This window comes from Crotalus tigris, unplaced genomic scaffold, assembly GCF_016545835.1.
Source record: "Crotalus tigris isolate CLP2741 ecotype Arizona unplaced genomic scaffold, ASM1654583v1 scf7180000017604.1628558, whole genome shotgun sequence".
Classification (NCBI taxonomy): domain Eukaryota; kingdom Metazoa; phylum Chordata; class Lepidosauria; order Squamata; family Viperidae; genus Crotalus; species Crotalus tigris.
In genome coordinates this window covers 1,438,594-1,466,445 of record NW_024096507.1, presented here as the reverse complement: position 1 = coordinate 1,466,445, position 27,852 = coordinate 1,438,594, and the positions used below count along the sequence as shown (strand labels likewise).

The 27,852-nt window shown below is 37.6% G+C and overlaps 1 protein-coding gene across 15 annotated transcripts in view; it reads right to left on the bottom strand.

The window, feature by feature from the left end:
- Positions 1-27,852, bottom strand: part of PDE4D (phosphodiesterase 4D) — a 693,804-nt gene that overhangs the window by 87,777 nt on the left and 578,175 nt on the right. For 14 of the 15 annotated variants that reach the window (XM_039320056.1, XM_039320050.1, XM_039320117.1 and 11 more), the window contains 4 exons: positions 25,389-25,580; positions 18,267-18,303; positions 17,245-17,318; positions 16,625-16,674 (listed from right to left, as the gene is read on the bottom strand). In XM_039320056.1, the coding sequence (XP_039175990.1) occupies positions 16,625-16,674; positions 17,245-17,318; positions 18,267-18,303; positions 25,389-25,580 (353 nt within the window). Of the gene's footprint in view, positions 1-16,624; positions 16,675-17,244; positions 17,322-18,266; positions 18,304-25,388; positions 25,581-27,852 lie in introns of those variants that run through there. The other variant, XM_039320154.1, reaches the window with a different exon arrangement.

Below are 27,852 nucleotides of genomic sequence, written 5' to 3'. Positions count from 1 at the left end.
GAAAACACCATTCATTAATGCTGGGTTATAATATTCTTTTGATTAAGCAGCTTCCAATACTCATGTCTGTCTTCGGAACATTTCCCGTTCAGTCATAGTCACCCTTCAAGGCCTTTCAAAACTGGCGTTTGTCTGGTTGCCAACTCAGTCCCAGCCAATAAATTATATGGGTGATATCGTTTGTTTTCCAAGAAAACAAACTAGAAAAGCTAAAAAATAAAATAAAATAAAGACCTATCCCCGGTAACCATTTGGGGCGAACGATAACTACTTTCATCCACACACTGCAGCTTTTCCCCCCTTCTTTTATTTACAGGAAATGCAGCAGCAACTGGCGAGCTCAGAAGGAGCCGGCGTGTTCCTTCCCCTCCACCCCCCTTTCCTCCCTTCCGAGAGCAGCGGCTTTTAATTTTCAAAGCGCTGCAATTGCCTGGTGTGGTTTGAAGCGCAGGGGTGCCGCTCGCCCTGCTGATGCGTCTGCTGACGTCAATGGCATTCTTATCATGCTTCGCGCGACATCAGAAACCAACCCTCAGAGGCTACTCTTATTCGGAACGCGTCGGCTGCTGGTAATCTCCGGACTGGAACATAGCAGGAAAAGGATGGCGCCGATTGTCGTAACCTCCTTAAGAAAAGCGCATAGGGGGAGAAGCGTGAGCTATTGAAAGGGTTACACAAGTGCCCGCTTTTGTTTTTAAGCACTCCTGAAAAAGATGATAATTAGCAACATTGCTAATTGATGTGTAGAACTAAAAGCGGAGAAGTTAAAAAGAAGTAATTTGCAATAGGTGCGAATATTCTACAGTGCCTTTCTCATGCTCGCAGCCTGCACTGGTTTTTCCTATCCATTAATATACCGATTTCTGGATATATAATTTTGAAGTTAGCTGAACCTGCACAATACTTTCCCTTCTTTTATTGCTTGCAAACATAATCTATGGATATTCTGCAACTCCCTACCCCACATTGCTAATTTAATCATTCCATACTTGGGTGCCTTCTCAAATACTGGACTATAACTCCTAGATTTTCTAGTCAGTTAATTAGATTTCTGAGAGTTGTAATCGGTCCCATTTGAAGGATACCAGATTAAGGCTGGCTATTTTAATTACTGAAGCATGGCAGGCATGCTAATGATGCTTGAAGTCAGGATCCAAACTATGGGACATGCTGTTTTTATTCATTCATTTAATTTATATGCCACCCATCTCACAGGGAGGCGAAGAATGCCATCACATACAAGTCAAAGCAAACCTAGTTATTTCAACTACCATCAAAATTCACATTAATTTTATTGGACAATGAAAGCTTCACAAGATGTGCCAGTTTTTAAATTTCCAAGTACTTTGCATCAAGCAAGAAAATGAAGGCAATGGAGAAGAAAATGGGGTTAAACTATGTAACAGTAGCCTTAACCAAAATCCACTGCAAGATACATAGCCTTTAATATATCAGAGAGAATTTAGCATGTTGTAGTGAATAAAAATGTACAAGTATTCTTGTTTAAAAAAATCAGTATTTGATAAATAATATCAACTACAGCCAGCCATTCTGGGTCAAAAATAAGGAAAAGTAAACTCCTAATTTATGACATTAAAATGCTACCATCAAGTTCAGTATAAAGGATAATTACCTTTGTATAGATACATGCTTCATATTTACTCTAGCTTCCTTTTTTAAAGAATTATGGGATAGCTGCTCTAGTGAGATTAAGATTAGAATCCTAAAAGCCTACCTCAGTATTTCTTTGAAGCAGTGTAAACCCAAAGCTTCATGAAAATGCCTTGCATAGTATTTTGATTTGTGCATACTCAAATAACAAAACTGACTGCTGGGCATAGGGAGAACCCCAGGACTGGAAAGTCAAAATGTTCCAAAAGAAAACAACTTCATACTATACTAAAAAGACTGCTTTGGGCATGTCTATTCAACCCCAGGAATCCAACTTGCTCTGAGCGTAACTTTTCTTGTATCAGATACTTGGCTAGCCAAACAACAGATATTGCCTTCTTCTGATACCTGTTTTCAGTACTGGTCGCTACGCATTACCATACTGTATCATTTCCTTTGTATTAACTTTTGAGTCTTCTTTCAGAATGTATGAAAGCTCCAAAAGTGCAAATCATCTCTCTTCCAATCTCTTTGCATTGAGCAGAGAGGCCTTAAGATTGTTCCATTGAGTATGACTAAAGCTGCAAATTCAACAAGAATGGAATTGCAACTTTAATACAATTTTTATAGTATAAAGCAGGAGTGTCAAACTGCTGGCCCATGGGCCAGACACATCATCCAGAAGCCACACCCATCCCATTGCTGGCAATGGCAAAACCGTCCCGATACATTGCGTAATGTCACAGGACGTTGCGAGTTTGATATGTCTGGTATAAAGGGTTTCCTTGTGTTATTTAGCTATTTTCCCCTGGTGATGTTCATGCCAGACAGTTTAGTTCAGGAAAACCATATAATTTCTACTCTGCTTTGCCTAACATCTATAACTTTTTGGCAATTAATTTTAAAAGTTCAAAAAGCAGGGAAAAGCAGAATAGTTAAATATATCATAATAGTCAGTATTTGTCCGAAAACACCACATGTTCACAAAATGATGCTCCATCTGGAAAATCTTAATGATTTTGCTGACTCATTAGTGCTGGCGGCTCATTTATTCCATGATGCTGGAGTAAAGAGGGCAACTTGTCCCTTTGACAAGAGTAATCGGGAGCACCAGATGTTGCCCCAAGAGGCTTGAACATTAATCTCTTTATTGTAATTAGTAATAAAAGCAAAGGCATTTTAACAATGACAATGGAGTAAGCGGTTTTCTTCATAGGAGCAAATCATTTTCCTCAAAAGTAGGAAATGGTCACAAACAAAACTACACTATTCAGGGGAGTCCCAGTATTATAGGTACTATATTGCTGGTTATGTTTACATGATACAGTTGACTCAGCTGCTACCACTCAAAGATTTAGTGGCAGGAATGGGGTTTACGGTGATCCAACAGGGAATAGTTATCTTTGATAGCACTAGCTGTAATAAAGGTCTTAGGGAGGCTGTGCTGCAGTTGCTGTACAAATCCAGATTCCTATTTTAAACAGGAAGGATGAAGGTTCTTTAATTCAACACAGCGCACTAGTTCCCAAATACTGACCAAGAGTGCTCTGTACAAATTATCTAATAACAATAGCATTTAGCAATGCCATTTAGGCTTATATACAACCCCATAATGCTTTACAGCACTCTCTTTGTGGTTTACAATGTTTTGCATGTTGTCCTCAACAATCTGGATCCTCATTTTATTGACCTCAGAAGGATGGAAGCTAAGTCAACTTTGAGCCCAGTCAGGATCAAACTCTGTGGGCAGAGTTTGCCTGTAATACTGTACTGCGCCACGAGGAGTGATAACAATTCCATCTGCTGCAGTCCAAATACACTCAACTTTGGTTATGATGGACAGGGATTATGGGAGCCTAAGATCTATAGATTGAGGGACCATAAGATTGGGGAAAGGTGACACAGAGGCTTATCATTTCTTGGAAAGCTCTGGGAAGAAGGCATGTGAATGAAAAGAAACAAGTATGATCAGTGGACTTACTGCTAACTGACAAACTATGCTTTATAAGAATCAGAAAATAGACAGTGGTAGACAGTGACATATTCTGGGAGGAGACAAAAATGTGATAAAGCTCCTCCCCTTTCCTACAGGAACATTCAAAAGGGGAGGGGCTGGAACTATGACATTATGTCTTACATGAGCTGTTCCTTTTAGGAATTCCTTTTATAAAACACAGTGGCTAATAAAAGCTCTTACAAAGTAAAGATAAAATGGGATGAAACCTTGCTTTTATATATATAAGCCGATTCTCTATTTTTATGGTCTTTCTCCAACCACAATAACTATTATGTGCCAGTCATTCTCTCCTACCTCAATTTATCCCATAAGGTAGTTATTACAGAAATAAAATTAGGGAATATCCTCATACATGCCAGTTTGAAGTCTAATTCTGTCCAACCTTATTAAAATCCTAAGGATTCTACTTATTAGCTTGATTTGTGTGTATATGAGTGCATGTGTGTTGTAGTTTAGCATGTTGTACAAATCCAGACTGATTTTTTAATTCAGCATTCTGAAGGAAGTCAGATAATAGCTTGAGTGACAAAAGGAAGTCACAAAAGTAACAGGGATTTTCAACCTTTTCACCCATTGTACCTCTTTTAGGATATGGCAACATCCAAGTACTACCAGTGTCAAAAACTTGATTAAAAAAAAAAGGAAAAAAGTGATAAAGTACAGGTAGTCTTCGACTTACAAAAGTTCACTTAGTGACTGTTCAAAGTTACAATGGCACTGAAAAAAGTGCCCCCCAAGCCACAGCCGAGCAAGACAGCGCCCGGCGGCACTCTTCCTCCTGTCCAAGGTTTTCATTGTTGTGAGCATTTCTGTTGAAGATTGGCAGCGGGGATGGGGTGGGGGGTGTTTGGTTTTTATTCTCCCTGTCTGCTGGGTGGTTGCAGCAAGTTTTGGTCACTTCACATGACCCTGGGACACTGTAACCGTCATAAATATGAATCAGTTGCCAAGCATCTGAATGTAAATCACAAGACCCTGGAGATGCTACAACATTACAGCTGATTGGCGCTTGTTCTGGGCTCAGCAGAAATGCCAGGATCAGCGCCGAGCTCCAGCTGGAGCCTGGCGCTGATCCTGGCGCTTCCACTGAGCCCTGACAGTCCTGAAGAAGCACCGATCAGCTGGAAAGTGGCACTGATAGCGCTTCCGCTGAGCCCTGATAGCCCTGCAGCTCCAACGATCTCTCACTCAGGCCTGTGCAATGCTGCCACCAGTTCAGCTCATTCCCCTCCCCCGCTACCACTTTTCTAGGATGGTCGTGTACCACCTGCCAGGTGCCAATGTACCACAGGTGGTACCCGTACCACTGGTTGAAAAGCCCTGCTTTAGAACAGATTGTATTTACTAGTAGGACAACAGTTTGTTGTTCTCCTTTGGACATATTACTAAACCACAGTAGTGATAATGAATTGAGCCCTATGAACAGCTGGCTTTTGTATTTCCCTTTTTCTTTCCTCCTCCAGCACAGCCATGAAAAATAGAAGTGTGCTGAGGACATATAGTGCTAAAGTATGATTATATATTACATCAGGGCTGCCTCACTCTACAGCAGGAGTGTCAAACTGCCGGCCCGCAGGCCAGATGCATCATACCGAAACCGTGCCCACCCCATTGCCGGCTATGGCAAAAAAAGTCGCAATACGTCACATGTCACGTGACATTGCGAGTTTAACATCTCTGCTCTACAGGCTCATCTTCATGTTCTCTTAACCATGGCATAGCAATGCTCCAGGAATATAGCTGTTTTTTAAAGCCATGTCTAGAGGCATCCAGAGTGTGTGGAGGGAGAGATCAAAAGGACAGGCACAATCAGGTGATTAAAGCTTTGCCTCTTTTATACATACATATAACAGATTTCAAAAGGGAATGAGCCTTCAATTGCTTGATCACATTCATTATTTGGACACCACTGATCATCTCCCTTGGATATTCCTGGCCATGTCCTCATGATGTTGCCAGTGTCTTATCCCTAGTGTACAGCCGAAGCAACTTGAAGTTTTTATTAGCTTTTCTACTTTTAAACTGTTGCTTTCTTTCTTCTTTCATCACAATTTTTGATGAAGAAATCTCTAGCAAAAGTATCTATGTGGAATTTTCCAGCCAAAGTTCTGGTATAGTCTTCCCCAGTGGGCAGTTTCTTTGCTGTATCAGATTCCCAGATTTGTTAGTCCATATGGTCAAGAACCATAGTGCTGAGAATTATGAAAAATCAATTTAGCACACCAGGAGAACAACAGATTGTGGGAGACTAATTGAGAATTTCCTGTTAAATATATAAAAATATATGTATGCATGCATGATTACAAAAATGTATTAAGCACAACCAAAGCTTTGAAAACAAACACATTTTATTGCTTCCTTCCCATTTAACTCTTTATTTAAAATTCCATAGTTTACCATCCATGACCAGGTCAATCATTAGGCAGAGTATGTATTTCCCCCTGCTGAGGATGAACAAGGTAGTTTCCAGCTCCCCAGTTAAATGGAAGACCTCCCACACCACCAGTGTTCAACACTGTCTGCCTAGTTGGTTATACAAAGGATTGAGGAATTACCAATTTGTTCTTGACTTCAGATAATAAAATGTCTTCAAGGAAATCTTGAGGACAGGGAACATCAGGAGACCAAAACAAAACAAAAACATTATTACATTTCTTGCTTGAAAATCTAAACCCACGTAGCTTTTGGCAGAGATTCCAGTTCTGGGAAGCAGAAATGAAAGTACTATTGCAGCAGCATCTGGAATCTTTTACCCATCAAAGTGAAAAGCCCTGAGTATTACAACTAGTTCCATCATCAAAAGCGCTGCCTGGTAACATGATAGATATAGTTCAGAGACTGGCCGCTAAAACTGCCCACTCCTTGATGTCCTCAAACAACCTTCCCTCCACTGAATAGAGAGTGCAAGTGAGAGCGATCTTTATTATATACACCACTCTTTTTTTGTGAAAATCAATATTCTCCTCTGTAATGATATCCTAAAAATATTAGAACTGCTTCTCATCTTTTCCACCAAATTCTTTTCCATTTGCTCTATATGTGTGTCAGGTCTTCCCATGCTCCATGAATAATGTTTGGTCAGGGGGGGTAACTTGATTATATTCAATGGTTTTCAAAAGACTTCTCCCCTCATTTTGGCATATACAACACAGGCTTTTTTCCCCCTACCCTGTCATTTTTTTCAATCTTTCAAATGAAAAAAGAATTTACTTAAGAGCTGCTGCTGCTGGTAAAGAGCTTAGTATGATGGGAATTTTAGCAAGCCAGCCTAACCCAGTAGCCACTTGCACAACTTGACCTCTGAGTTATTTCCTGTTTCCCAAATGCAGCAAGGATTCCCATATATTCAGCAACTTTAAAAAACGTGTTAAATATTTTCAAGGAAACCCCCCAAGAAAGTCTAGCTGCCTTTTGAAAAGCATCTTTGGGACATTTGTTCATACATTCTCCAAATTGCTTCAACTTTTCTCTCCTATTGCTTGCCTTCTCCCTTCCATGCAGTGTAGGTGGCTATCTTGGCTTGACCTCTGAATGCTCCTGGAGAGAGATAGTGCAATCAGTTGGCTGCTTGGGAAGATAGGATAAAAGGCCACCTGTCCTTGAGATAGATGACTGTTTTTTAATGTTAAGGCACATTAATTGGAATGGACTACAAAATCCAGTCCAGAAGATGTCGATACAGGATGTGGTTATATCTCTCAAGATGCCAAAAATCCTCATATATTTATTTGCGTGTAATATATTTCCTGCTACAATTCACTATAAATCTTCACAAGCAGTTTTCATTTTTGCATTTAAAATTATATAGGAAAGGGCAGTGGAATAATGAACAAATGCAGCTTTCTGTACTAACATTTGAACTTAACTCTATTCATATTAGCACTTCATACGAACTCTTTGTAGCAACAATTCTTTTGTACTCTCCTTAATTTTCTGTTCTAAAGTTATTACAGCAGACAGAAGTTTATCATTCGGGATTCCATTAACTCTGAAAGCCGTCTTCTGCTCTTTGCTGTCCTCTGTTGTATTTTCATGGGTATGACTTTCCCACTTACATAATTATTACAAGAGGGCTGAGAGTTGAAGAAAAATCTACTTTCAACCAACTACTATAATCAATTTCTTCTGCAGCAGCCATAAAACAAGTATAGTTAATGGGGAATTTGTACATATATCAGTGCAGTTGTATGTATGCAGGTGGCCATGTTTACAGATAATGCTACTGCCACAGTAATTAATTTCATGAATTAATCTATTCTTTTGTACTACAGTAAAGGTCTCATCAGTGTTTATGGGTTGGGAATAGATACTGATATTTTTTTATTGTTATTCTCTCCTTTCCTGCTTTATCTGTGGATTTAAGAACAATTTAAGACTTAAGTTCCTGACCCTCGACCACCACCACAGTATTAAAGCTCCAAAAATGGGAAGTTTGTACTTGGACCACACATTTTTCTACACCTTAATATACTTTATTTGCTTTTAACTTATCATGATGAACAAGAAAGGGTTAAGGAGGGATGATGGTAAGCAAATGCAGATAGTATTTAACTGTATACATATTTGTATATAGTATGTTTGAATGTTTGTTATGTATGTATACACTTTGAGAGCAAGCAACTAAATTTCATTTTTAATGCATGCCATTGTGCCCATAGTAAAAAATGACAATAAAGGTTGTCTGTCTGTCTGTCTGTCTGTCTGTCTATCTATCTATCTATCTATCTATCTATCTATCTATCTATCTATCTATCTATCTATCTATCTATCTATCTTTTGATGAATGGTAACATTTGGACTGTCTTAGGCCAGGACAGGGCAAAAGATAGATGTGAATCTATTGATGGATTCCTGGGCAATCTGCACTAATTAGCAACTGTTGTGAATGGATAATAGCAGTAAAAGGACCTTCCATCAAACATATATACATATGCAAAATGAGGAAAGTGGAACTAGCCAAGGACAGATCTTGTAAGCAAAATTCTTGAGTTTTACTTATTTGATTTTAAGTGCATGTATTTTTGCAGGAAAGGTTGGAAGGACTCATGAATTTAATGAAACACAAATGAGTTCCTGCAAACCTGAAGGAATGTTTCCTTTTTAAAAATGGCTACTTATGTTCTGCATATGTGTACAGGTTTTCAAGATTTTGGCATAACCTCAAAAGGTTGGATTTTTATTAGAAAACAACAACAAAAGCAGAAAGAGAAGAGAGATGGAAAAAAACATTTACATATTTTTACTCAAACCTTCCTCACCTTCATTATTTCAAGCACATTTTCAATCTGTAGTACCTCTGATCATGATTAGCCAGACAGTCATGATTAGTTACCGTAAACTAGGAGAAGATGTCACAAATGTTCCCAAAACGAAAAGCACAGCTCAACTGCAAGTTATGTAAGGAGATGGGGGCAGGGGAGATCCTTGGCTTTGGAAAAAGTATAAACTGACTACGTATTAAATTCTGGAAACAGTAATTAGTGACATATAATTTTGGTTCCATCCATAATTCTACAAATAGGTGTTTATGTTCCATTGGCATAATAAAAGCCCGAGAATACTGCTTTAGGATAATAGGAATTGTGCTATAGAAGACACTGGATTGGGGTAGAAAATTGGGTTGGAACATGGAGTATTTTTTAGCATGAAAAAGAATTAGAAAGCAGTTGGAAAGCAGCAAATTGTAAGAAGTGTCATTCAGATCTAAGTTAAGAATTAGAAGGTTGGTAGCTGAATAACAGGCTTGGAATATGAAAGCCATCTCTTGCACATCCCAGTTTGATTGAGAAAGATATTGTCTGAAATGCTGGAAAATAACTACTAGTCAATGCAAACATTTCTAAGTTAGATAAATTAATCATCCTTTCAGATTCTTTTATCAGAAGTATTTTTCTAGAGGTGAATAGTGGGTGGAAATATAACATTCATCTGGAGCTCTCAGTACACGTGGCATCATTCTGGATTACTGAGATGGGCACATGCAGAAAACCTTATTTGACAATTAGTTTCTCTTCTATATTGGCAAAGCAAGCAAAATATAGATGACTTCCTCTTGCATTTTCTATCATAGATTGGAAAGTCTTTGGCAGACAAGAATGCAGTATTAACAATATACTGAATTCAGTTCTGTTAGGCTTTAAATTAAAAATATAATTTTATCAAGGGTCAATTGTGAAGTTTTTGAATGAAAATATGGACACCGCTATGGACTGGATAAGAACCCAGTTAGGAGCAAACTGCTTTGATGTTTTGTATTCCATAAGGTTTGCTTCCAGGTAAATGTGTACAGGATTGCAGCCTTAGTGAAATCTTAAGCCTTCAAATGCTTGCTTTAGTGCAAAAATGGCCAGAATCCAGCTAAGATTAGATATTTAAAAAGCTCATTGCTTTGAAGAAACAGTTCCCATTGAAAGACTGTTTAATCTCCCATTGAGAGTCAATGAGGCTTAAAAGTGCTTAACTTTGGTTGGACTGTATCCAATGTTTTACACATATCAAGGGCCTAATTTAGTAAGTGTGCTTCAGTGCACCTAAACTATGAGTCATTCAAAGGGAAAACACCTTTTCGGCTGGAGAGTAATGTAGAAAAAAATGATAAAATTTTAAAGAACATACACAATAAAAACAAGCTGGGCACAGGAAAATAGAAAGATATCTTTCATGCTTTGCAATTAATATCAGTTTAAAAACGAATAGAATAGAATAGAATAGAATAGAATAGAATAGAATAGAATAGAATAGAATAGAATAGAATAGAATAGAATAGAATAGAATAGAATAGAATTCTTTATTGGCCAAGTGTGGTTGGACACACAAGGATTGTATGGGAATATGGGAAAAGGAAGGAAGGGCAAGAAGAAGGTCAGAAAGTTTGGAACAGCAATTATACAGGCTACAATACATGTATAAGAACTTATTTGTCCATTAAGAACAAGTTCATAAATAATATATTCATTTATTGATGGAATCATTTGTATGTCCCAGCCAACATATTTATTTTACAGCAATCTAAAGAAATATGCATTTTGGCATGATTCTGTATTTTTACCATGTAAAGTTGCATATATAGTAAATATTAAGAGTGCTTAAGTATAAAGAAGAATTAGCTTTAATTGACATAACAAAGATCTTCTGAATGCAGAAAAAGAGTGGGATACAGTAAACTCAACCAAGATGTTCTAGGGATTGTATCATTCAATATCCTGAATGAGGTAGAAAATCTACAATTCTTACTGCTGACTATGGCTGATGGGAATTGAGACCCACTAACATCTGGAATCCACAGGTTCTTTACTTCTATGTACCAGATAGGAGACCCACACCACTGTTGACCACTGCTCACCTATGCTGATGAAGTTTATTCCCTTTGTTAGCAACTCTACTTTCCCCTAGTCACCTATATGAATGGATGATCTTTTCTAAGTATTTCATGCATGTTCAGTTATACACACACACACACACACACACACACACACAGAGCAGCATTAGTAATAACTTTGCATTATACTACATCCCCCAAGATCTCCAGAACTCCAGCACCCTTCAGCCCTAGCTAGAATTGGCAATGATCAGAAAACAAGGACATTTCACTTCAACAATATTTGGACAACCATGTTGTGCAACCCTTGTTCTAGTTAATGCTTGCTAGATTATTTTCAACCATTTCTATTTGGATAATTATATTTCCATAGATGAACTTATCCCAAACTAAACTTATCCTGTCCCTGTTCATTTTTTCAATTCAGACTCAGTTTAGAAATGTCCTTATTGATGTTTAGACATTTGGTCTACTCTGATTCAAATGGATTCTACACTTTCTCTACAGGTTTCAGCTTGTTTCAAAAAATTTCCCACTGTTTGCAGGGGTATCAAACTGCTGGCCCACTGGCTGGTTTCAGGGACTGCCACAAAGAAGAGGGAGTCAAGCTATTTTCCAAAGCACCTGAAGGCAGGACAAGAAGCAACGGATGGAAACTAATCAAGGAGAGAAGCAACCTAGACCTAAGGAGAAACTTCCTGACAGTTAGAACAATTAACCAGTGGAACAACCTGCCTCCAGAAGCGTGAATGCTCCAACACTGGAAGTCTTTAAGAAGAGACTGGACAGCCATTTGTCTGAAATGGTATAGGGTTTCCTGCCTGAGCAGGGGGTTGGACTAGATGACCTCCATGGTCCCTTCCAACTTTATTATTATTATTATTATTATTATTATTATTATTATTATTATTATTATTATACCGAAGCCGCACTCACCCCATTGCCGGCAATGCAAAAAGAGTTGCGATACGTCGCGACATGTCATGTGATGTGGCAAGTTTGACACCCGTGATTTAATGCATCTAAAGCTGTTCTCCTTATATTATGGGTTTCATGCACACATTTGCTGGATTTGCATCCATGTTCCTCAGCAGGTATGCATGGTCGTCCCATGGAAATTTTTTTGAATATATTTTAGAATAATGTTTTTGACAGAAATATTTATAGATCCTAGCAATGGTCTAAGAGTTTGCAAATTATGCTTTCATTATTCTCAAGCAACTATACAATGGAAATATTTGGGGCGCCAATGAAAATTTCCAACTTTAAGATGCCAATTTCAGAACAAAACATATATTATGATTATTGTGTATTATGTGGCTTTGTTTTGTTTTTGTTTTGTTTACATCATTGTTTGTTTTGTTTCGTTTTGTTTTTGTTACATCATTCAGTTGTTACATCAATTATAAAATATCCCTATCCCTGTGTGATATAGCAAATACAGCAAAAGGCATTGATGGGCCTGTTTCCTACATAATATGTGACCACAATGTCAGGCAGTTGTATCAGGGAAAGGCTTAACACACACCTCTTACATTAATACTTTGCACATTTTGAATCACAGACTGAGGCCATGACTTTGGCTATCAAATCTACTATGAATGCCTCAACTGAATTGAACTTGAGATTGCTAATTCTTCCGCTAAGCATTCAGTACATAGCAAACTTTCTTTCTTTTCTTTTTCTTTTTTTTAAATCATCCTAAAGCTATTTTAAAAAGTTCTCTGTTCTGCACCTAAAGACCACTAAATAGGTTTTTTTTTTTTTTTACAGGAACACAGGTCGAATTGTCAGAACTTCAACACCTTTGGCAATACTATGAGAGAGAAATCTGGAGCCAAATTTCAAACTGATGTAAAAGCCTAAGGTGATTTGGAACATTATTTTTGCCTTGGCATGTCTTTATAAACCTTATATTGCCACATTATCAGGGGTTTATGTACTCTGCCTGGAAACTCTTTGCTGGTACTGTAAAATCGGTTGTTATGGTAACTATTATGACATCAAATATAATATTATGATCGTGGGTAGGGTAACCAGTTCAGACAAAATATGAAATTGTACCTTTGGTACCTCTTAAATGTCTGGATCAGCTTTATCAGCTAGTTGGATCTGACCCATCCAGGGAAAAAAGCAAACCCCTATAGTTTGAAGTTTAAATCTCAGACCTAAGAAAGCTGAAAGCTTCTTACAAGAAGAGAAATATTAGGTTCAGACTCTCACATGCTACTTCCAGAGGAAATTCCATGCTTATGCTCATACAGTTTTTTTCCTTCAACTTTCTTTTAAATCTTCAGCTTTATTAATATTTTCCTGAGTGTAAGCCAAAGTAAATATCATGTGACTTGCTTATGAGTAGGATTTCACAGGATTATACTGTTAAACAGCTTTAAATTTGCAATCCTTTCCCAATATTATGGTTATCATGAAACATAAATTCATAGCATTGATGCCTACTGTAGGCTACTGTTGCAAGAATGCTGGATTAAACCAAGAAGTAAATTTTAAGGTGGTATCTAGTTTTAAGGAATAATAATGAACTTCAGAGTCAATGGGGTTCTATCATTTTAGTAATTGCTATTAGAGAAAGAAAAGTATTGGTATTTCTTATACCCTAGCTGAGCTTTAAAACAATGGGTTTTTTTTACCTCAAAGCTGCATTTTTATTATATTGTACTCTGAGGATCATAAAGGATATGTCTGATAATTAGCGACTGTTACTGGCAGAATGGGATAAAAACATTCCAGCTCTTTTTAGAATCTTAAATAATTAAAACTTCAAAATAGGTGTGTTAAGGTTAATCAACCTATTTTCAAACTTCAAATGACTCAGCGAAGTAAATGCATGGTGCTAAAAGCTCATTGAATTTTAGCTGTCCAATCTGGGGATGCTCTGGAAAACATAAGGTGGAGACTGGAGACCTACAACTAATCAACTTGGATTGGCCTAGCATAAAAAATATAGTATCTGCATTTAATGTGCAGAAAATAATTTGAAAGAACTGAATCAGCACAAAATTAATCTTATACATACTTGTTAAAATTATTCTGGCTTCCTCACAATTATCCCAAATCTTTTCTTTCTTGATATTATATAGTGAAAAAAATTAAAATATTGTCAATCTATTAATATAACATATTCTTGTGAAGAATGCTGCATTGTCATAAGACTAGACTCTCTCCTCATTCCAAGATAAAATCAATATTCTTATTTCTGAATTACAAAATGGATTTCTAGCAACCTGAAGACTTACAACACCACACACCTTGTCATCAATTATTCCCTTATATATTTTGATATAGATTTACCACATAATAATTCTTCACCTTCTGACTGTGCTCATGTAAGGTGTTTTAATGGGACTGCTGTAATGATGTCCTATCAGAATAGCAATACTCCACAACTTTCAGACAGCTGTGCAGATTAATTCAAACTGCTGGATATTAATTGTGAAGAGTGCTGTTAGGAATCCTTATATGTCAGTGATTCAACACACTGGCCAAATAATTACAGTATTAAAAGAAGAGGGCAGGAGATGGCAAAAGAAAAAGCAGCTAATGGTTAGAAAAAAAGAGCATCCCTTTTCATAAAAGAAAGCAAGTGATGTACAATTAAGAGTAGAGAAAAGGAGATAAATAGTATCATTCTCAAAACAGCATCAATAGAGCAGGATTTAAATTTACTAATGGCTACAACATCTACAAACGCTAACATATGCATACATGAATATCTTATGTTTTATATCTTATGTATTTTACTCTATAAATGTTTATCTGCAATGAAACCTCACCTTTATTAGCATGTCCTCAAGTTATACATGCCTGTCATGTAATATAAAGCAGTAAGTACAGAAAGTTAGTCACATCCATACATCTAAGGTCTTGATTAGGATAAGTACTTAGGTCATTTGGCATCAACTTCATTATAGCTATAAATTTTCTAATGATGTGGGCTGTTGCAGGATGATTTAAAAGTAAACTGCAAACTCAGGGACTCAATTTAGATCAGGAAAACAGCTAACATTTCTCTAGTCCTTATGTCAGGGTTCATACTATTACCCTCTCCTTCTCCCACCTTGTATCTGCTTTTTCTTTTCTTTTTTAAATTCAGTTATTCAATTCAGTGTCCAGTTTTGCGCTTAAAAGAAAACTGTCCCCAAATGAAAGAAAGAACAAAAACTTATGACCAACCCATCATATGTATTATATTTCACAGAAATAAAAATGGGTTTACTTTGCATTTTGCAGTACTATGGGGTTTAATGCTTAGCTGAAATCAGTGCTAACTTTCCAATGATATAACAATCCCTTCTGGAAGAGAAAAATGAGTATGATATGCACATGATGCTTCCCAGTATAGCCCTCTCTGTTTATTTCACCTTGGAGCTAGAATCCTGTGCATGTGAAGACTGGTTTTCCTCTCTCCTAAAAGAATGGGAAAGTCCCCTGGAGCAGCAAGCCTGGGCATACATTAACAGACACAGTACTGTGCTTTATTTGACTACTTCATTTACATCCCACCTATATTCCCCAAAGGAACTGGGCAGTGTATGTAGGCGTTTTCTGGAAGCTTGCAATACAGGCAGCAGATTTGCTCAGGGTGACTGCTTTATTTGCAGGCCACAGCATGGCTAAAAGAGCATGCTTTTCCAACAATATTTTTATGCACTCTGTCATATAGCAAGTTATTGCATCAATCCTCTTCAAACTAGGGGAACTGATTGCAAAATTGATTCCCTCACTCCTTCAGGGAAATGGTCACCAATGAATCTGCTGTTCCTGTCAAAAATGACTGCAACCACCACTACATGCAGAAAGCTTAACCTGCATATGTAGTAGGCTTCATTATGCATAGATCCCTTTTGTTAGATGTTATCCAACTTTGGCTGAAGTTCTGATGTTCTATATTCAAGTTTCCCTTTCTGGTATCATGGGATTCCCTGCAACTTTTAATAAGGAACAATTGCAGCAATTCATTTAAAAATACACAAAATATTTTTATCCAGCACCACTGTACAACACTGAAGGAAAATTGAAATGGTGGATAAACCACTCTTAAATTTGAGTGATGTTACCAAAAAAAGTCAACAGCCGAGAATTCATTCCTGAGCAAATGGGCGCCAGGATGTGTAAGTATGATGGATGTTGTACATTCTGGGCTACATTTACCATAGGGATATTAAAGGATGCATTTTGTCCTGAATTATTACTTACCACTTATCTTGATTTTTTTTAAAAAAGATATTGCTTTCAATTCAAACAAGAAAAATTTAGAGAGATTTTCATGGTTGTATCAAATTAATAGAAAATGTATTATGAAAGAATTTCTCCACTATTTTTTTTTCAGATCAGAAGTGTGGGCCACAGAGAGCTACAGCGATGTGTAGATGAAAATAGTAGTAAAAGCAACTTCCTCAGCCACCTTGTAATGATAAAGCTCATACAAATTATATAAAGTAGCTTGAAAGAGCAAAAAACAAAAACTTTTGGGAAACTGGAAGACAGATTTCAGATCAAGCAAAAATTCTACTTATATGAGCTACAGGTAAGATTTATGAACTTTTAAAAGGGTTTATAAAGTATTTATATATCAGAAATAGATTATGCAAAGTGTGATATATTCACAAGATAGTAACATCACTTTATTAAAATAGTGTGACTGTTTTAAGGTGTCTTACCTGTTCTGGTTGCTTTGTTGATGGATGGTTGGTTACACATGGGTGACCGTCTGGGGAAGAAGGGAGAGAAAGAGTCAAAAATGAAAGGCATCTTCATGAAATAATGTATTCATTATTCACTAGGTTCTTGGGAAAGACTGAGATATTTTTTAAAAATAATTAAAACTACCAAAAGAATTAATAATATAAAGGCCACTCAATGCAACATAGAAAATACATGGTTTGAGATTACACCTGTTTCCCCCCCCCCTCCCCCTGGGTCTGGGAGAACAATGTTCAGCAACCTAATGCGTTCCACATATGATGAACTTTCAACTTTCAAAATAAGTATGGCCATATAATGTACACAAGGAAGGTTGGACCTTTCCCCATTTTTAGCAGATGGGACTGATTTTTTTCTTTTCTCTTTTTTATAATAACTGCCATTTGTATTGGATTTCCCTTCTCAAAAGTCAGAAGTCAGGCTGCTGATTTCAGTATTTAGGGATGGTTTAAATGAAGCCCATCTTTGATCTGCATTGTGTTGAAGCACACTTACATAACGGAGAACTTATGCAATGTAAAAGGTGCATTTAAGTAAAAACAAACTTGGCAGGAAACAAAAAAAAGACCACACTTACTTGCTAGGTGCTCGATCCTGAAGGTTGGTTAATGCAGCAAAATTGTTCCGTACAGTACGTAAACTGGCAAGCACCTGTAGCAAACAAAGTGCATAAAAATTTACTCTCAAATTTTTCAGGTATGCTGCTTTTTTCTCCCTGATTTTTTTGGGCAACAATAAACAGACAGCTTTCTGAACAGGTGGCTTCCTTAACAAGTTATTGTGTGATCTGAAGAGAAACCAGAGTTATAAATCTTTTCAGGATTTTGTTTTGTGCCGGAAGTGTTTGCTTATTCTTTTCCAATGCATACATAATAGAATGATACTAGGATGATAGTTTTAGTGCTCTGTTTGTTACTAAAACACCAAGCATTATTTGTTTTTAAAAAGTAGTCTTTGTTTTAGGGAAAGCAACATTTCCTAGAGAACAACTCCTATTCCTCTCTCAAATGACAAAATTTTGACAATAAATGTTTTGTGCTAATTGTGTCCAAACTATTACAAGAATAAAATAACTGTGCAGTAAAATCCTTTTAATATTTGGTAACTAAGTGAAATAAGGATATTTTCAAATAAATTCATTCAATCCTGTTTTATTGATAACACAGTGACATGTATGTTTGAGAATAACTCTTTATATGCTTAAAATGAAATAATTACCATTCTAGTGCCATAACTGATACCAGGTAGAAGAAATATTTATAAATGCAACTGCTTAGGATATCTATAGTCACCAGATTATTAGACTGGCTTTGAATCCTGAACATCTGTCTTGGGGATTTTTGTCAAGCAGTGTGCCTTTGCAATCATCATTCAGATGTGTCTGGCACCATCGAAGTGCATCATGTTATGTAGTGTCTAACTAATGACAGATTGTAACTTCATCAAGAAATACAGGTAAAAATAAAAGTTGTTTCTTTTGCCAGTTAAGATTATACTGTAGCTAGGATTATAATTCTTCTAGCTCTATAGTTGGAAGCCTGAAGCTGAAAATAAAGATTCTCCCTTTTTCCATCTGGCCATATAACATGTGGTACCTACCTGAGCAAACGGTGTCACAATCAAGTCATCTCCATGTCTAGAAAACAAAACATAGAACATAAATCAATATTGAATTCAGTATATGACATATTTTAAGATCTCCTTCTATATTTCAGCTCAAAATCATCACTATTTTATAAATTATTTTCATGAACCTCACCATGTTACTTCTTCTTGCTTTATTCTTCCCACCTCTGTTGTAATTTCTAAGCATCCATGATACACTTAGACTGTGGCTTCAATTGGAAAGAAGTCACAACTATATAAAGAGATTGGTATGAATCCTAGTCTGTTTTCTCACCATTTATAACAACAGAATTAGGGAGAAGACTGGCAATCACAATTACTTGAAACAAACAATAAAAACAGTAAAACAAACAAGGGTTCATGAGCATCAACTAACAGTCAAAAATCTCTGATCTCAAACCACATTGATAATAAACAATACCAGTTCAATTAGGTAGGAACAAAAATCATTGGGCATGCCAACACCCACCACACAGGTGAATTTCTACTGGTATTCTACTAAAGGAGAATTAACAAGCATATTGATCTAGATCCAGCATATAAATACGTAAGAAACAAGACCATTCAAACAACCAATCAACAAGAGAACGAATCAGCTGCTCAGAATTTAAATATAGCTCCAAACAAACAATCAATCACACAACCAACTGACCATGCTGGCACACAAGACATTTATAATCTAAGAAGAAAAGGACAAGAAAATCCTGCTGATGATGTTACCTAGTCTAGTAACGAACCTTTCAGAAAATAAATCAAAACAAGCTTGGAGAGCAAACCACTGCCAAAATCCACGATTACTTTTTATTTGAGAGGGCAGCCCTTTTAAGCACCAAAAGCAACTGTATTAACTATTGCTAATAGAGAACAATTTATAAAATTGAACAAACAACTGCAGATGGTAAGGAATTATTTTGTGGATAATAAAAGAATTTTCTATGCAGCCCAAATGTTTTCATGCATTTAATTTTATGTGAAAGTTAACACATAAAGATATGGATTTATATGATACTTTCTCTTGATATAAACAGATATAAACAGTATCTGTTTATATTAAACAGAGAGATAATACAGTTAGTCCTCGACTTACAAGCACAATTGAGCTCAAAATTTCTGTTGTTAAGTGAGACATTTGTTAAGTGAGTTTTGCCCCATTTTACAACTGTTTGTGTAAGTTAGTAGCTAGTTTGTTAAGTGAATCTGGCTTCCCTATTGACTATACTTGTCAGAAGGTTGCAAAAGGTGATCACATGAGCTTGAGACATAGCAATGGTCATAAGTATAAACCACTTGCCAAGCATCTGCAATTTGATGACATGATCATGTTGCAAATGTCGTAATTGTGAAAATGGTCCTAAGTCACATTTTTTACCTTTTGTAGTATCATTGTAACTTTGAAAGGTCACAAAACAAACTGTTGCAAGTTGAGGACTAGAAAATGACTGATTCCTGTTTTAAATTGGCATGTTCAAAAAGAGTGAAAACAAATAATCACGCTTTGTAATGAAGCCTGACAAACGTGGTACCCACTAACAGAGAACAATTACAAAACCCCACACTGCTTCAATTCTGGTTTCTTAGGACATCAGCAAGAGAAGCTGGGGGTTTTCTCTCTGGACATTTACACCAAACAAAACACAATCAGGGATTTCCAGTTGGAACACTATGTGCAATAGTCACAGAAGAAAATTCCCTAATTTGGTTGTTACATCTACTGGTGCAAGGAGGAATAATTTGGCAGATTGAACCTACTGTTAAATCTGATTTATTGGGATTTGCAAATTGGCTCATATGGTTCCAATTACTACTGCAATTTAAATGTTTTTTTTTTAAACCATAGACAATACCTGACCATTTTTGAAAAAAGGTATAATGTACTGAATTATAAAGCAATGTTTTTTAAAAGAAAGAACCAGCTATTTCATAGCTTGGCAGCCTGGGCTGCAATTTTATGATCTTTCTCCTGGGAATAAACTCTATTCATGTCATTGGGATCTATTTCTAATGAAATAAGTATTTGATTATGATGTATTGGTTGCATTTATGGCTATATTTTTTTTCCTCTGTAGGGATTTGCATTTATTCACTGAAAGATTCACAGTGATGGAACACTGCTATCATGTCCCCCCCTCGTCCTTCTCTTCATTAAATTAGACATACCCAATTCCAGCAACCGTTCTTTATATGTTTTAGCCTCCAATCCCCTAATCATCTTTGCTGCTCTTCTCTATACTCTTTCTAGAGTCTCAACATCTTTTTTACATCGCGGTGACCAAAACTGGATGCAGTATTCCAAGTGTGGCCTTACCAAGGCATTGTAAAGTGGTATTAACACTTCACGTGATCTTGATTCTGTCCTTCTGTTAATGCAGCCCAGAACTGTGTTGGCCTTTTTGGCAGCTGCAGCACACTGCTGGCTCATATTTAAGTGATTGTCCACTAGGACTCTGAGGTCCCTCTCAGTTACTACTATTGAGCAAGATACCCCCTATACTATACCTGTACATTTGGTTTTTCTTGCCTAAATGTAGAACCTTGCTTTTTTCACCACTGAATTTCATTTTGTTAGATAGTGCCCAGTGTTCAAGTCTGTCCAGATCCTTCTGTATCTTAAGCCTGTCTTCTGGAGTGTTGGCTATTCCTGCCAGCTTGGTGTCGTCTGCAAATTTGATGAGTTTCCCATCTATCCCCTTGTGGGTGATATCTTGGTGTCCCAAGTGACCTGATCAGACTTCTCAGATCACTGTATACTTTACACTGAGGCAACAGTGAGAACACTTTATGGGTGACACAGATTGGTTCAGGATCAGTAAGGAAGTTAGACAGGAATGTATTTTATTACCATTTTTGTTCAATCTATATGCTGAAGGATTCATGCAGAAATTTTATCTGGAACTGCCTGATGTTGGAGTAAATATTGGGGGAAGAACCATAAATAATTTGAGATAGCAAATGATACAATACTATTGGTTGGGTGACCTTGAGTTAATCACTTTCTCCTAGGAAACAGGCAATGAATGGCAAATCACTTCTGAAATCTTGTTAAAAAAAAACTTCAGGGACTTGTCCAGATATTGCCAGGAGCCAAGGTTGACTTGAGGGCACAGAGACACATATACAGAAATACAATAAAGATGAGAATAAGATATTTGGAGTTGGTAAGATTGATGAAAAAAGCATCCTACTACAGTCAAATTAGAACTAAAAACCCGAGAACAGAGATCACCAGAACAGTCTCTTCGCATTAAGCAGACAGAAACATGCTGTAGAAGCTTGTCTAACCCTATAATCACCATAACAAGGTAAAGGAAAACTAACATTACTAAAAATAAAATAAAATACAACATTGTAATAATGAAGATGCCCTCAGGGTAAAAAAAATCCCCTTCCTCTGTGTCCTGAAGGTGCTTTTTCAAAAGGCAACTGGACTTTTTGTTTTTTCCTTCTTCTGACTGTGAACCATAAGCTTTTTGGATCAGAAGTGAAACATCTTCAAGGACAAACAAAGAAAGTCCAGTTGCGTCTTGAAAAAGCACCTTTGGGACAACCATGACTCAGATGACTGACAATCTCCACAGACCCTTCTTCTGTGATACTTCAGTTCTGAAGTAACCTGTGCTTGGAGGTAAATAGTGACAAAAAGTTGGTCCCTTTGCTGCCACCACGCCTTCATAATAAACTATGTTCTCCCTTCCCCACCAGCTGAGGATTGAAGGGGAAATCCTCATCCAAACCTCAATCTAAGTAAATTATAGGAAAGGAAACCCAACAAAATTTTGCCAGTAATTTGCTCAGCCAATCTGAGGCTGGTGCTAGACAGTGTTTCTCAACCTTGACAATTTTAAGGCATGTGGACTTCAACTCCCAGAATTCCACAGCCAGCAATGCTGGCGAGAACACTGTGCTAGAAGGTAGCCAGTCAACTCCAGAATTCACATACACACAAAAAAATCAAGCTTATTACAGATGCCAAAGAAAGATAAAGTTCCAGACATGCAATGCACCGTTAAAAAAAACCATAAAATAAAATATAGAAAAACCCTAATGTGTTTCTACCTACAACAAAACAACTCCCAAGTTTGTAATCTTGCCTGAAGTAACCTCCCTCATCTGGGATTCCAGCCAACTACAAAAAATGCCAACTCTTCCTGCCAAAAACACAATAAAACCTCTGCTTTTCCTCTATTGGTTCTTGGGGGTCAGATGATTCCCCCTCAACACCTAATGACGGATTATTACTTAAAGGGCCAGCTGCTCCTTGCTACAAATATGTCAAGAGTTTACTGAAACTTGTGCTCAGGTTAGTTATTATCAGTGCCATCAACTTAGAAAAAAATTGCAATATTTTATTGCAAATGTTATTCCTTAAGGTCCTAGGGTCTTGTTCAAATATAAAAACAGTTGAATCTGTTTCCTTCCTAGATATATTGATATAACTTACTGCCAAACAAACTTATTTTTTCCTGTATATAACAGGAGTTGTAGGTATATAAAATTGGCTTCATTCTTTTTTTTCCCATAGTGAATCAAATTTAAGCCAAATAAAAAAGAATTTTCACCCTTCTATTTTACTTAGCAAAACACTTCAGATTTTGCTAACAACTCAGGAAATAATGAGCATTTTGGAGATAAAGCAAATGTCAAATGCACTGCACTATACAGAAAGAAAGAATGTCAACCTTAGCAAATTTCTAAATATGGGAAAAGGTTATTATTTTATTCTTTAAGGCAGCGTTCTCAGCCTTGACATCTTTAATGTGTGTGAACACTGCTTTAAGGTTATAGCTGAAGAAGACAGGAAAAGCCTCATTCAGCCATTATTAGCAAATTTCTTAGTTCAAAAGAAAGGGTTTTTTTCCCTTCATTTTCTCCATTCTCTATATCTACAAAAGCTTCTGTTTCTATAATTTTGTTTGTGTGTAAAGAAGCAAATGTATCAAGTAAGCAAAATCAAGATTTTTAAAATTAAAAAAAAAAGAATTCTTATTCATGGTGGTGAACCTATGGCACGGGTGCCAGAGGTAGCACTTGGAGCCCTCTCTGTGGGCACATGTGCCGTTGCCCCAGCCTTGCCTCCACCCACGACTCCCCTCCTCACCAGCAGCCTCCCTGGAGGAGAGTCACCCCTGAGCGTGGCCCACACAGAGCAGCGCAGCCAAGGACATGGCAGCCAGGCAGCATAGACAAGACTCTGCCCTCACGCCCCAACGGGCACAGTTGATGCTGCGGGGGGTGGGCAGAGGGCATGGCTGCCATGGCGCTGCTGGGCTGCCTGGGCGATCTGCAGTGGGTCCTGGAGGCAGTAAGTGGCCTTGCGGGCAGGCAGGGTGGGGTGGAATGGGGGCAGGGCAGGGGGTGGAGTGGGGTGGGGCCAGTTTTTGGGCACTCGGTCTCTAAAAAATTCATCATCACTGATATATATGCTCAATTCATAGTCAATATATAGTCAAGTAAAAAAAGACTTCAGACTGGTGAAACATTGGGAATGTGGACAGCATTTTATGGTACTCTTAGCAAAGGCTGCCATGAGGGTAAGAAGCAAAAATCCCTTTAGTTGAACTTTGTTCTAATGAATTCGTAGCCATTTCTACGTAGTTTTCTGGCAGCAATACAGAAATCATCTGCCACAGCCTTCTTCCAGGAAACTTTTCCTCAACTTTTTTCTAGCCTACAGCCATGGAATTCCTCTGCAGTTCTTTTCCAAATGCAAACCAGATCTGACGGCTTAATTTTAAAGATCAGCCAAGGTCAGCTCAACATACGCCACAGCAAATTTGCCTATTTAAAAAAAGGCCATATAGTGCCTTGGGCTAACTGCAAAACTAGTTCACGCTATTAGCTCTAGCACTCTAGGATGCTTTTTATTGCTCCTATCCAAAGTTTAACTTTTTTTATGAACACATGACACATTTCCAATGAATACTGCATAGCTGAGTGTGGAAATTTCAGATTGACTATTTAATTAAAATAGTATAAAACAAATCATGCATGGGTGGAGCAGGAGGTCTGGTAGGTATTACAGGAAGAATCTGTGGGTGTTATATTTCCTCCTCTTATATACAGTGTTCTGCCTGGCAAAGCATTACTTTTATTGTTACAAAGTCAACTTGAGTGTTTAAAACAGAAAAGTAAAGAAGAAGGAGAAGGGAATGGATCAAAAAAAGAAGAGAGGGGGAAAAAGAGGAAAAGCATATTTGGGAGGCAGCAAAAAAAGAAATCCAATACTAAGTGTTCAAAATTAAATATGGAGCTTAGAAAGCAAACTAGAGGTACTAAGAATCAGTCTTCCAAAAAACCTTAGCCACAAGGAATCTAAAACCAACTATTGCTTTAAACAGGGAGTAGAAAGAGGACTGGCTATCTATGCAAAATGGGAAGAGGCTTCAAGGAAATTCCCCAAATGAGAACTTAATAGCCACTAAGGCAGGGGTGTCAAACTCGCCACGTCACATAACGTGTCGCGACGTATCGCGGCTTTTCCCCCACTGCCGGAGCTAGGATGGGGACAGTTTCGGCATGACGCATCCGGCCTGTGGACCAGCAGTTTGACACCCCTGCACTAAGGTAAAGATCTAAGATAATCTGTAAAAGTATCATTCTGCTTCAAAAGAAGTGAAAGAAAACTCATACAGTTTTCTTCTATTTTTCTGTTCAAAAGGAATTGGTCCATTTTTGCTATTAATTTGTTCAATGTAAAATTCTCACTTTATAATTAGTAAAGTTGTATTAGCTATGTTGAAAATAAAGAAGCTTGCGCAGATTCAGAAATTCTAATTATTTTAATTAAAACATGGTAACCCAGTCAGAAGACCTTGTCAACATAATAAAATTGCAGTAAAGAATATCCTTGCCTTCTGAAGAGGTTGCGATAGAATTCCTACAACAAAGTTATCAGTTATTTTACCTTCTGTTACAGATAATCTATGATCCTGTAAACTTGTTTGACAATTCAACCATTCTTATTGTTACTATTCTCCTAATATAATTTAAATGTGCTTCTGTGAAATTTCCATTCATGAGTTCTAATGCCTTACATTTTCTCCATATTAACCATTCTCTCGCTTGAAAAAACTGATTGAAAAGGCTCCAAAAACTTACATATCACTGGCAATAGAGGAGTTCCTGGACATAGACTTTGGCGACAGATCATAGTCGCTATCTGACCGGTAGAGAAAGGACTCTCTGCGTTGACTGTGAACAAAATTTGCCTGGAGAATTAGCCCTGATCCAGGGCTTGTCATGGGATCCAAGGGACTCCGTCCCGATGAGGTGCCATTGTCTACATCGAAACTGCAAGGCAATAAGAATATATTTAATGCAATGTAAAACCCAATCAACCCCACACAATTAGTATCAAGGACAACTTTAATTGACTTGGTGACATTCAGTTCAACTTCAAGATTTCCACCTTGTGGTTGGGTGTGATGCGTGATTAAATCCAGTACATCCAGAGAGCACAAGATTAGAAAACTCAAGGAACGTTTTGGCTATATAAAACTTCTTTCTTCTATGAAGCTAGTTTTCAAATGGATAGTTAAAGAAGAAGTTAAAGCAAGGGAAAAATAATAACAAAAGGAAATAATAGAATACAGGAGAAAACAGAATAATTTCCTTCTCCACAAATTTTAATATAGAAAGAAATAAATTTGGCTTAATCGCAACAACATGGTACAGTTATTTCCTGATTGTAAGATTTTTGTAAGTTGTTGGTTCCTTTTTGCACTGGATAAATGTGTCAAACTTTGGAATTTTGAAACTATTCTTGGGGTTTTTTTTTTTTTTAAAAAAAATCAATGGAGAGTTCCCACCCCTAAAAAGGAATATTGTCTATACATATAACATATGTCGGAGAGTAGCTTAGATCAGGGCTTTTCAACCTTTTCACCCATTGTACCACTTTTAGGATATGGCAACATCCGAGTACCACCAGTCACCTAGCAAGGTGTCAAAAACTTGATAACAAAAAAAAGGAAAAAAGTGATAAAGTACAGGTAGTCCTCGACTTACAACAGTTCTCTGTTCAAAGTTACAATGGCACTGAAAAAAGTGCCCCCCAAGCCACAGCCGAGCAAGACAGCGCCCGGCGGTACTCTTCCTCCTGTCCAAGGTTTTCATTGTTGTGAACATTTCTGTTGAGGATTGGCAGTGGGGGTGGGGTGGGAGGGTGTTTGGTTTTTATCCTCCCTGTCTGCTGGGTGGTTGCAGCAGGTTTTGGTCACTTCACATGACCCTGGGACACTGTGACCATCATAAATATGAATCAGTTGCCAAGCATCTGAATGTAAATCACAAGACCCTGGAGATGCTATAACATTCCAGCTGATCGGCGCTTGTTCTGGGCTCAGCAGAAATGCCAGGATCAGCGCCGAGCTCCAGCTGAAGCCTGGCGCTGATCCTGGCGCTTCCACTGAGCCCTGACAGCCCTGCAGCTCCAGCCATCTCTCGCTCAAGCTTGTGCGGTGCTGCCACCGGTTCAGCTCATTCCCCTCCCCCGCTACCACTTTTCTAGGATGGTCACGTACCACTTGCCAGGTGCCAATGTACCACAGGTGGTACCTGTAGCACTGGTTGAAAAGCCCTGGCCTAGATAAGTGCCTTTCTTCATTAATTACAGTATTATGGAACAGTTTGCAAACCCAATCCTACCCATAAAACCCATGATGCTAAATTTGTTTCCTGACTGATTTGCACAACCTTACCCTGCTGTTTTCCATATCATAACATAAAGCCCCAGCAGCTGCAAGATTCAAAAGCATCAGCATAATTCATCATTATGACAGCAGTTCTTTCTAGCACCATAGAAAAATTAAAAAGGCTCTAAGCTTTCTGACCCATTTTTAATTAAAGACTGAGGAGAAAACAGAATACTAGGTTACCTGCTGTTTTTGAGAACTAAGAGAACTTTCCATTAATGTTTTATTGTGCAACTCTCCTGCTTCCATCCTGGAATTTCATTACAATATTGTCCACCCTTTCTAACTCATTATTTTCTCACGTCTATTTCTGGAGTAATTTTTTTCCTTCCAACAGAAAACCTTTCAAGTGGGAAAAGAGAGAGTGCTTGCACTTAAAGCGGTATATAAGTCTCATAAATAAAAAAGAGAAGGGCTGCCTAATATCTTTGGGTGGGGTATTGCTCATCTGGAAACACTTCAATCCCAAAAGATAGGAATGCAGATTTGGAGTCCTCTATGCAATCAGTGAAGGCATGCAGCGCTTGTGCACAGAAGCTGCTTTCTACAGGTAGTCCTCAACTTAACAAGTTTGTTTAGTGACTGTTCAAAGTTACAACGGCACTGAAAAAAGTGACTTATGACTGTTGTTCATAGTTACGACTTTTCCAGCATCCCCATGATTATGTGATCAAAATTCAGATGTTTGGTAACTGGTTCATATTTGTGACCTTTACTGCGTCCCATGATCATGTGATCCCCTTTTGTGACCTTCTGACAAGCAAAGGCAATGGGGAAGCCAGATTCACTTAACAACCCGCCTTACTAACTTATCAACCCCAGTGATTCACTTAACCACTGAGGCAAGAAAGGTCGTAAAATGGGGCAAA